The sequence below is a fragment of the Nestor notabilis genome, unplaced genomic scaffold (genome assembly GCF_000696875.1).
Source record: "Nestor notabilis isolate BGI_N333 unplaced genomic scaffold, ASM69687v1 scaffold24248, whole genome shotgun sequence".
NCBI lineage: Eukaryota > Metazoa > Chordata > Aves > Psittaciformes > Psittacidae > Nestor > Nestor notabilis.
Window position 1 is genome coordinate 28,386 of NW_009940031.1, and position 11,659 is coordinate 40,044.

The window sequence follows — 11,659 nt, forward strand, 5'->3', positions numbered from 1 at the left end:
AAGGGGGGAAAAAGCAACTGTGACATATACAAACCCTTTAGTGTGCATAGCAAAAGATTTTTTGGCTGGCACTCACATGATTTTATTCAAGGGCTGGGAAAGAACTACGATTAGTTAAAAGCTTCAGCAAAGTCTGGAGGGAGTGCTCTGAAGAGTTGGGAGCCGCACAGAGGTGACTGGAACTCCTCTCGCAATTCCAGGCTATTCTTCTGTGGCTCAGGACAAAAGCCTTTTCTTTTCCCTCCGTGTTCAAAGAGACATTTGTCTTGAGATGTTGCAGCTGTGGGCCACGGGATTGCCTGTTTGAAGATACCCCCTCGTAGACGAAAGGAGAGGCAACGCACTGAAAAGTGGTAGTATTTTCTCGTGTGTGGGTTCCCCCCCTTCCTCCTCCCTCCCTCCTCCTCCACTGCCATGTGTGGTTTTTAATAAGAAGAAGAATGTGGAGGCAACATTTTCCAGGCAAGGGGAAATTTCCTGTTTCTTTTCTGTTTGTTTAATAAAGTGTGTAGTTGACTGTAAAACTGTAGCTACTTTGTCGTGAGCGGGTAATTCAGGCGAGTGTCAGGATCGCTTCTTGATTCACTTTTATATACTGCAAGTGAACATGTTTAAAGCCTTTTTTTTTCCCTTTCTTTTTCTTTATTTCATCTATTTCCTTAATGCTGCGTGGCGCAGGCAACTGAGATTAATAAGAATTAGGCAAATGGCTTCTGCTTTTGTTTCTGTGAGATAGTACCAGCCGTCTTGCGGTCACACAAAGGCTGCCATTTAGCAGGGAGCACTCCCTAATTCTCTTGGCAGGGGTGCCATTGGGATCGGATACAAGTGGGTGGCAAAGGGGAGGAGCGGCAGGAAAGGACAAGCAGGCTTTGTGTATTAAAAATGAAACAAAAGCACTTTATACGGCGGGGCTGCGTGCAACAAGCCGGGGTGGAGTTTGAGTTCTCAGTGTGACTGCAAAGCCTTTCCTGGGGTTTTCCCCCCCCCGCCTTCTTTCCATAAACCCTTCCTCCTTTCCCTCCTCCTTACGAGCTCTCCCTGCAATGCTGGCGAGGGTCCTCGGGCTGGAAATGCCTACAGAAAAATAGACAACAATACTTGCTCCAACTTTGGGAGCACGGCTGGGGGTTTGTGGGCAAAATCAGCTTCAGATGGTGGGGGAGCCGCTGGATTTGGGAGGCTGATCCCACTCCGGCTCCAAGGAGAGCTGGTCCATGGTGTTGTACCCCTCGATGGAGCGAGCCCGGTGGTGTTGCAGAGAGAAAGGGTTAATGGCTGTGATGTTTGATCAGAATTTAAGGGGGGGAGTGCCTGGTGTTTCATTACTTTCTGATCCGTGGCATACCTCGTTCTTAATGAAGCAGGCGCATGCAGAACAAACGTGCTGCATGAGCGGGGTAAAAAGGAAAGCGGACTGAGAGCAGCTTGATTTTGTCAGCTGAAATGGTTTGGGGTTGAATGTGGAGGAGGTAAGAACCAGGATGGTGAAGAATAGACACAGAGTGGTGGAGAGGCAAGGAGAGAGGCTGGCAAGGAAAATACAGTGTGGGTTCAGTGGCAAACCTGCAAGTGTTTTATATTAAACCATCATTTCCATACATTATGCACTTCATCTCGTATTGATTTGCTCCACAACTTTCCTTGTGATGCCAAAGTAAATTCCCTGGCTGAAGTAAGAGAAATGAGAGACATGCCTCTGACCACCTCGCAGTTCCCAGCCAGCATTCACCCCCGGCGACTGCACTTCTGTGTGCGGGCGAGGGTGACGTGCCTCGCAAGCCTGTGTCATCGTGCACAATTACATCCTTAATCCTGAGCAAAGACACAGATGCTGCTTCAAAAAAAAGGAAAAAGCTGTGTTTCGTTTGACTTTCAAAGAAGCTTATGCAATGGCAGCATAATAAACCCGTTATTTTAGGGCTCGGATTAAAGGTCAGAGTTTTGGATAACCTGTGGTTTCATCTTCCATGTGCCACGCTCACAGGAAGCCACCTCCAGCCTCTGTGTGCCCATTGCTCTGCCTTGAAGATGATCCTGGTCCCCAGTGGGCACTGAGCTCAGCTTGTCCAGATAGAGGATGTGTGGGGATGGTGGCCCCCAGGTCAGGGCTGGGACCACCACGGCCACCTTGCCCCTGCATCAGCTTCCTTTGTATTTAGAGTTGTGGTGCGAGACTGGTACGTGATGCTCTAAGCCTTGGAGATCATACACATTAGTGTTTAAGTCAGTGTTATAATTCACTGGCTTGTTAACCTAAGAAAATAATCTAGCTGTGGTGTAGGGCTTCACGTAAGGGTTGTGTAAGCGCTCTGAGATTTGTACATGTTTTTATTCTTGCTTATCTGCTTATGGCAAGCTTCTTTCAGTTATCCAAATCATCCCAGCACTCTACCCTGCCTACTGACACACTTGCACTTCCATCTGGATGAAACACGGGCAAACATCATGTATTACTTCCAGTACATGTTAATGGAGAGCTCGGTAGGAAAGACAGAGAGGAGGACCTATTACAAAGACGTTCACTTGTAATGCTGGAAATCTCCAGTCAGGTCTGCCAGGTTGGCTGGTTCATCATGTCTTAAAGCAGATTCAATAAAACAGGAGCAGAGAGGCATTAGACCCACTCCATTGAACTCCTGTTTCCATGGAGTTATTTTTTGCCCACATAAACCAAAAGTAACTATGTGGTACCCTGCGTTTCATACGCAGCAGCATGGATCCTCCCCGGGGAGATGCTCTTGGCGTCAGCATCGCTCTGGCCTCTAGTACCTGTCTGTCACATACATATCAGCTGGTGGAGATCTTGCTAATACTTTACCTGGCAGCAATCTGGGCAAAAAGCACATTTAATTTTCCCTTTAAAGATAAATGCATTAGTGTGTGTCCTTTCATTAGTTTCTGTCCCTCGCTGTCATGTTTCTGGCATGCGGGGCTGCTGTGACATGGTTCCGGGTGTTGACCACACTCCAGAAGGCTGGAGCGGTCCCCAGCCCTGCCCATGAGGCCTGGCGAAGGAACATCCCGCTCTCTGCTTTAGTCTGACTTACTCAAACAGCACCACAGACAGTAGCATTTGTTCTGTAATACCCTGTGTGAGATGCTTGTCCCACCAGAAAACCCCAGAACAACTCCATGGAGTTCTCTGAGCCAAACCCCTTGCTTGTCCAGCAGTTTCACTGTGAGTAAGTAGAGATACCTGTGATGTGGCAGGGGAAAAGGTGCTGATCCAGGAATAGCAAAGGCATTTACTATGTCTGTTAGCCCCTCAACAGAAGCATCTCACAACCACTGTGCTTAAAGTTGAGAAAGATGTTGGCTGGTAGCCCTGGAAGATCCTTGTGTGGAAGTGGGGAGTCAGAAAGGAAAGTGGCTTTGTGGGGATTTAGAGGTTCAGATCCAAACCCTCCAATCCCAGCCATCTCATGTGCAGCAGCAGCAATAAAACACCACTTTGTGCACAGAGCACCCACTTCCCCCTCCTGTGCTCTTCCAGAACCCACCTGGGCAGCCAAAAAAGATAGCTGGGGTATTTTGTACAGTCCCAATGTAATTCATGCCCTTACTGAGTGGACAGGGGAGGAGTAGGAATTTGAGTGACTTGTCCAAAACTGAACTGGTTTAATCCTAGGCAGAGCAATAGACAGGATATAAAATCAGCCTTCTGCAGTTCTTGATGGTGATTGTTCCTTTCCTCACCTCTGTCTGGAGAACATCTTGGTGTGGAATGACAAAACCACAGCACAGCTGAACAGAGGCCTCAGTACAAACTGTTTGAAGGGAGCAGTCCGTGGAGAGGTGTGTGTCAGTGTGAGAAGAGCAGTGTCCTGCAGCCATTTCATCCTGTATGTGCAAGTCCTTCACGCTGGCTCCCGGAGCATCCTGCGGGATGCAGGGATAGACCTGGTTTGATTTTACAAAGTAAGCTGAGCTTTGCTGTTCCCACCCTTTTGGTAGTTGGTAATAGAACAGAATATAAGCCTGTATGTTAAAGAGGTCTTTGGTGTCCTGTTCTTTCTGTGATTTTCCAGTAATTCCTTTTTTTTAGTGGATGTCTGTTTGGATTTGTCTTTCAGAGGTGGTCAAAATGGTAAAGTCATTCCTTACAAAAACAGATCAAGTGCCAGCGGAACGAAATCCCAGCCCTCCTGCAGGCAGGGAAAAACTTACTGCTGGCTTGGGTTTCACTCCCAAGATGTGAAATAACACACTTGAAGAGGCAGCAGCTCTGGCTTATGTGGTTTGGTTGAAACGTTGCCTGCGTTGGTGAGGATCAGCATAGTGGAGGCACATCCCCATTGAGTCCCAAGTGGCTGAAATGGGGTTGTCCATCCCCGTCCTGTCAGCAAGCCTCACTGTGTTTAAACCCCAGAGAGAAACCTGGACCTGTGCTAACTTTGCACTGCATTGCCATCATCCTTTGATACTCATTGCACAAACTGAAACCGAGTGCTGCTGCTCCTCACCCTGCACGGGGACCACACGCAGGAACCACGGCTGCCACGAGACCTCTCTGCTGCTGACGCTGTGTAAACCATGCTCCTTCTGCTTGCAGGTATTCGCCCCCAAATCATGAACGGCCCCATGCACCCGCGGCCGCTGGTGGCACTGCTGGATGGCAGGGACTGCACGGTGGAGATGCCCATTCTGAAGGACTTGGCCACGGTTGCTTTCTGTGATGCACAATCAACTCAGGAGATTCACGAGAAGGTACCGTGAGCTGCAGTGGTAGCTGGGGATCGGGTGCTCTGGTCTCCCTCTCCCTGTTCTGCTTCAGTAAAAAGGGTACAAAGCTGCTGTCTGAGCCCATCAGCAGGTCACATCAGCAGAAGTCGCTGCAGATTAAAGTTCATCGAGGTTGTTTTAGAAGCCAGATGTTATTTGGGGAAAAATAGTCACTTTATCTCTTTGCATCAGGCTCTTTACATCAATAACATGGATGTTTCCCATGTATTTTGAAGGCTACTTGCTCAGTGCAGCAATAACATCGCTCTGCACCTCCCCAGGGTGCAGCGTGATTGCCCTGGCTTTGCTGACACCATCCCACATTGCAGCTGATGGGTCTCTTTGGGTGCACCTCCAGCACCTCATTTCTCCCCTTTGGGGAACGGGTGATGTTTGGGCATCACACAGGCAGATCCATGCAGTGTGGATGGGTGTTTCTGCTTGGAAGCTCGACCACTTGTAAACATTTCTTTAAAACATATTCTTAGCGCACATTTAGAGAACTCAAATGAGGTTTGAAGTGATCAGAAATCACTTCCAGGATCTGGGAAAGAGAACTACAAATAGCAGCAGTGCTGATCTTCGCAGTGCTTCAGATATTAAATGAGGGGGAATGAGGAGGGAGGTTTTCGTGGGATGCTGACAGATGATAGATGAGCCTGTCTTAGAGAATTTGGATAGGTCTTTGGGTTACGGAGCACTGAGATAGCTTATGGTGAGCACTAATGATGGTTTGAATCTTCACTGAAGGGGATGAAGTGCAGCCTTATGTGATGGCACAACCTCATGTGGATCTTTTTAGGTACTCTTGAAAACCCACAGAAAAGGTTAATGTGAACAGTGTGACAGGGATTTGAACTAACAGCATGCAAAAGAAGGCCGAGGAGTTACAAGTCACGTTCAAAACCGATAGATACTGCCATAAACCCTAATTCCTTTTTAAAAGCAGAATTACTGCTGTTGGGAGCAGAGGCATTATCAGATAACAACCTGGAAAAGGGTCCAGGTGAGTGACAGGCTCGGTTTTCCTCTGTCTTGTCTCCTCAGATGTAACAGCATCATTTTCAGATACCCATCCAGTCCGTTCCCAAAGGGAATGGCCTCAGTGTTGGTGCGTCACAGCCCTGATGGTTTTGGTGACAGCCTGGGTCGGACAGGAGTAAGTCAGCAGTAAAAATGTACCATTTACTGTGTAATATCCCTGATTCGGGAGCTGCAGGTGTCCCCCCAGGTGTCCTGGTGGCTCCTGACACCTCTGTTCTGTTGCAGGTGTTAAACGAAGCCGTCGGGGCGATGATGTACCACACCATCACGCTGACTCGAGAAGACCTAGAGAAGTTCAAGGCCTTACGGGTCATCGTCCGAATAGGCAGCGGCTACGACAACATTGACATCAAAGCTGCAGGGGAGCTTGGTAGGTCTCAGCTCTGCACCCCAATTCCCTCCCATGTCCCTCTGAGCGTTTAAAATCAGCACAGGTACCTGCTGCTTCCCATGGGACCGTGGTGGCAAAGCGGAGGTACAGGCAGGACGTCCCAAAGGGGGTTGATTCAGTCCCTAAAATTACACGTGCAGTTTAGATTCTTTTGTATGGAGAGAATATCATGACAAGAAGAGTTGACCATGAGGTAAACAGAGTGGGGCAGTTTTAGAGGGCAGCTTTCAGGCTCATGCTGTGTTAAAACTGTTCCATCTCAGTCCCTCGGTCCTGTGCTGTCACTACTTCGAGGTGCCTGCTTGTACCATCACATACTTGTATGGCTGTTTCACTTCTGGCACAGGAGTGTTGCTCTAGCTTTAGGAAACTTGGAGGAAGGGTGGTTTTGTGTGTTTTCTTGCCTAAGATTAGTCTCTTGTTCTGAGCTGTTTCTTGGAGTCATAGAATCACAGAACCCCAGCCTGGTTTGTGTTGAAGGGACCTTAAAGCTCATCCAGCTCCAACCCCTGCCACGGGCAGGGACACCTTCCACTGGAGCAGGTTGCTCCAAGCCCCTGTGTCCAACCTGCCCTTGAACACTGCCAGGGATGGGGCAGCCACAGCTTCTCTGGGCACCCTGTGCCAGCGCCTCAGCACCCTCACAGGGAAGAGCTTCTGCCTCAGAGCTCATCTCAACCTCCCCTCTGGCAGGTTAAAGCCATTCCCCTTGTCCTGTCCCTACATCCCTTGTCCAAAGCCCCTCTCCAGGTTTCTTGTCATGCCCACACCTCTGGGAAGGCAGCATGTCGGATGGCAGAGCAGGAATTGTGCATTGGGTTGTTGCTGCCTCCTTTGCCATCTCATTGAAGGTGCCTCAGGAACTTGAAAAAGACCTTTACTGTGGGTACACGTTACATGGGCTCACACTGTCAGGAAGGAGCCCCTGTGTCCGGCTACGGGGTATTTCACCATGCCTGGGTTTGGGGAATACATGCACAGATTGTGCTGGGGCCACCCAGTTTCCGTACTGGTTTGGCTGGTCACAGAGTCCTTTGGCTGCACACCCCCAGCTACAAGAGCTTTACTGTAGCCATGATTTTAGCAGCTGAGTTCCAACTGGTTTTGATCATCTCGAGATTCAGTCTATCAATCAAGCACAATAGTGTTTAGGATGTCTTGTATTAAAGGTTATCTCTGAGGAAGTGAGGAATAACAACCATCTCACGTGAGCCGTTTCACAGAGATAATTGTGATAAGAGTTTCAGATAGTCATTCCTAAAAAAGCAATTCTCAATATACTGAATTATTTTCTTTTTCAAGAGGAGAACAGTATCCTCCCAACATAATGGTTTCTTCATGTTTTAAGCTCTTATTGTTATTATCCATTATAACAATGTTCTGAGGCTTTGAGCACCAAGAAAGGAAAAATATAACGAATAAAGTAATGGGATACTGCGGTATAATCCTTCTTTTTATACTTGGCAAATTGGGTGGCCAAATGATGTGGTTTGGAGTAGAAAATGTCATGACTGCCCACAAATGTAGCGTAAAGTTTAATTGGGTTTGCTTTCGATAAGGTAGTTTTTAAAGTGTGCAGTCAGTAAATGACCAGGGTCTAAACACTGCTGGTGGGAATGGCTTTGACCCACTGTAAAACACCCCCCAGAGCAAGATGCTCGTGCTGAACCATCCACTGTGGGTATTTATCCCCTGGTACCAGCAGCTCCCGTGGGCACAAGAGTAAATATGAGCATAAGAGGCTCATGGAAAGGCAGCTTGATGTCATCCAGCTCCGTAAGCAAGTGGTCCCTCAGAAAAGGGACAAGTGCCAGCAGGGTTGGTGGTGGGACCCTTGGAGGAGTTGCAGGATGATGGAGAGCCACCCACCACCCTCCACCCTTCTTGTCTCTTCTCTTCCCCCATGAGCAGCTACAGCCTCTGCCTACAAATGGGCAGGAGCAGTCGCCTGATACTTAAACGTGTGGTCTTCTTGGGAAGCCCTCGATCCCCTCCACTGGGGACCTGGGCAGGCGGTCAGATGGCTTCTGGCTGCACCCACATTCCCAAACTAGATCAAAAGGTCCTCTCTGTGGAAGAAATAAGGAATATAAAATAAGACAACATCAGCTTTAAGAGCTCATGGGGACCAAAGCCTTGTGCCCCCATACTCTGAAAGGGCTGGGAGGTGAACAGTGTTGGTCAGTGGTGGGTCTTTTCACCCTGTAACATCAATTAGTTTTTCTCCCAGTTTCCGTAAGTCTTCCAACCTGCTACAGGGTGGAAAATAGTTGTACAAAGGAATGTAGGGACAGCACAAGGGGAATGGCTTGGACCTGCCAGAGGGGAGATTGAGATGAGCTCTGAGGCAGAAGCTCTTCCCTGTGCGGGTGCTGAGGCGCTGGCACAGGGTGCCCAGAGAAGCTGTGGCTGCCCCATCCCTGGCAGTGTTCAAGGCCAGGCTGGACACAGGGGCTTGGAGCAACCTGCTCTAGTGGGAGGTGTCCCTGCCCGTGGCAGGGGTTGGAGCTGGATGAGCTTTAAGGTCCCTTCAACACAAACCAGTCTGGGATTCTGTGAAAAACAGCAGAGCAGCTCCTGGGAGCAGGGGTACTGGGAGGGGGGTGGGATTTTGAATCAGTGCCCTTCACAGTGGAAGGGGATTTTCTTACTCTCTCTTTATCTCCTACTTTCTCATGGTTTCTACTCAAAGGCCTCGGTCCGGTACAGCACACATCCACCTTCAAATGCATGTGTAAATCACATTGAATCTGGTGGGGTATAAGCATGTGCTTAACTGCTCTGCTGAATAGGCATGACACTAAGCACATCTTTATCCACATTACCCAGCCAGCACCTGGAAAGGGCTGTGATCAGGGAGACATTTTCAATGAACTTAATACTTACAGCTCCAAGCAGGGACAGAGCAGTTTAAGATAAACCTTTTGTGGCAAAGGAACTAATGATGGTGTACATGCCATGGTGGTGTGGTCAATCCATGCCTTACCATGGGGTGTTTTGACTGGTTTGGTGCTTGTTAGTGGAAAGAGAAGCTGGCCCTGCTACCGACCTGGTGCACCAGATCTTGGTCCCTAAATAACTTGATGGTTGGACAGTCTTGTTCTGGAAAAGGAGTGATTTCTGCCAGTGAAATTCAAGTCACTTGGATGGTAGGTTAAACTTAAGTAACTTAACTAGGTTAAACTTAAGTAAGACCTTTGCTGCTGGACTTACTCCTGTGTCACTATTGCACTTGAAATCTGTGCTTGTCCTCCCTCCAAAGAGACACCAGGGCATAGGGGACCCCTCAGCATTACTGGTCACGGTGTGTTTTGCACCTGAACCATTCACATCCTTAGCAAACACTACTCCAAATGCTTTAAGCAGTGATGATGTGCTTGGGTGACGTGAGGGCGAAGGGCTGGAGCCCTCCATTTACTTTGGTCCCTGACCCACGGTGTGCTCTGCGGCGTTGCCTCCGCAGGGATCGCCGTCTGCAACATCCCCTCGGCCGCCGTGGAGGAGACGGCCGACTCCACCATCTGCCACGTCCTCAACCTGTACCGCCGCAACACGTGGCTCTACCAGGCGCTGCGGGAAGGCACGAGGGTGCAGAGCGTGGAGCAGATCCGGGAGGTGGCCTCCGGAGCCGCCCGCATCCGGGGGGAGACGCTCGGCCTCATCGGCTTCGGTACGTTGGCGAAGGGCGGCACACGGAGCAGTGCCCGCACAGGGCTCATCCGCTGAGGAGGGCTCGGCACCAATTCACTGCCCTTTGAAGGACCTAAAATGAGCGTTTTCCAAACCAGAACCATTGGTGTGAAGGAGGGAGAACATCTTATATTGATTTGGGAGGGAAGGAGCTGCATTTTGTGAGCCTTCACTGAGACCAAGAGGGACCACAGTCGGTAATGCTGCCATCCTCTCCTCAAAACCCCATCCCTAAACCACAGCTCCACCAGTCTGGCTCTTCTGAGCCATTCTGGAGTAAAACAGTGTTTGTCTTCAGTTCATCCATAGCTATAGAGAGTTTCAGCATCTGAGGTGGGATCCGTACTTCTGCTGCCAGCCCTCCTGGGTATCCCTTTTGGGAGCCAAGTCCAACCATCACAAGATGGTTCAGAAGGTGTGTTGAGGCAGCATCAGCAGCTCACCCAGCACTTGGTGGCCAGATGCACACAAAACAGAGCAGAGGAGATTTGGTGAGGTTAGAGCAGGAGATCGGGGTTAGTCTGGCAGGGTGAGGAGGGCAGTGTGTGCCCAGCTGTGTGCTCACATCTGGATGCCCATGCAGGCACCCAGCTGATGTCCCCGGTCAACAGTGCAGCTCTGGGGCACTGGTATGGCATCAGATGTGTGTGTGCATGGGGGGGATATCGCTGCGCACCCAAACCAGGCTCGTGCTGGGCTCCTGCGCTGCTCCAAGCTGGAAAAGCGAACAGCTAAATCACTGGGGCTCGGCACATGGGGCACACGGAGACTGCACAGCCTGTGGAGGGGTCCAGCACTGCTGCAGCCCTCCCGCAGCCCAGCATCCACATAGCCCTTTGCTTCCGAGCCACGACAGTTGTCTCTGTCATGGCCAATTAACCAGCCAGAGGCTGGAAACCTCCCATCCCAAAGAAGCTGCCTGAAAGAAAAGGTGGCGCTTTTTGCCTTCCCTTTCTCAGCTTTTCTTGGTAGATGCAGCACCACAGAGGATTGTTCCTCTGTCTGGGGAGCCCAGGGGGTCCCACAGCAGCCCTGGGGCCGCACTGGGGTGTCAGGAGCTCAAAGGGGAGGTGGGAACGGGTGAAATGAGCCCCTCTCTTTCCTTCCTTCACGCACAGGTCGCACGGCGCAGGCGGTCGCGGTCCGAGCCAAGGCGTTCGGCTTCAACGTCATCTTTTATGACCCGTACCTGCAGGATGGGATTGAGAGGTCCCTGGGGGTCCAGAGGGTCTACACGCTGCAGGACCTGCTCTATCAGAGCGACTGTGTCTCGTTGCACTGTAACCTTAATGAACATAACCACCACCTTATCAACGACTTCACGATCAAGCAGGTAATTCAGCTCGTGTGCACGGAATCATAGGTCCTGGAACGGTTTGGGTTGGAAGGGAAATTAAAGCTCATCCAGCTCCAACCCCTGCCACGGGCAGGGACACCTTCCACTAGAGCAGGTTGCTTATAACTGAAGAGAGTGCTCTGCTTTTCAGTAGGGTTCCCTCTGGTCATGGCCACTGCCTTAGTGCCTGTGGGTTACCTCCACATTAGCTGGTTGCACCCAGCAGCCCGTGTGTCTCCCCACAGCGTTTATTGGGGTGTAACGTGCTGCCAGGTAGGTGACCCCTGTGCCCATGGTGTGGTGGCAATGACAGGAGCAAGTTTTGTTTGCCATTACCATCCAGAGCTGGACTTCTGTAGAAAACCAGAAGAGGGCCAAGAGGATGATGAGGGGCTGGAGCATCTCCCATACAAAGACAGGCTGAGAAAGTTGGGGCTGTTCAGCCTGGAGAAGAGAAGCTGCTGGAGACCTCA

General features: G+C 50.2%; 1 protein-coding gene across 1 annotated transcript in view; it reads left to right on the forward strand.

The window, feature by feature from the left end:
- Positions 1-263: 263 nt before the first annotated feature.
- LOC104410090 (C-terminal-binding protein 2) overlaps positions 264-11,659 on the forward strand; it is a gene marked incomplete at its 3' end in the record, with an annotated part of 12,621 nt that continues 1,225 nt past the window's right edge. Inside the window, exons 1-5 of the mRNA XM_010020157.1 lie at positions 264-462; positions 4,556-4,710; positions 5,995-6,139; positions 9,624-9,830; positions 10,969-11,183. Coding sequence (XP_010018459.1) covers positions 441-462; positions 4,556-4,710; positions 5,995-6,139; positions 9,624-9,830; positions 10,969-11,183 — 744 coding nt within the window. The remainder of the gene's footprint in view (positions 463-4,555; positions 4,711-5,994; positions 6,140-9,623; positions 9,831-10,968; positions 11,184-11,659) is intronic.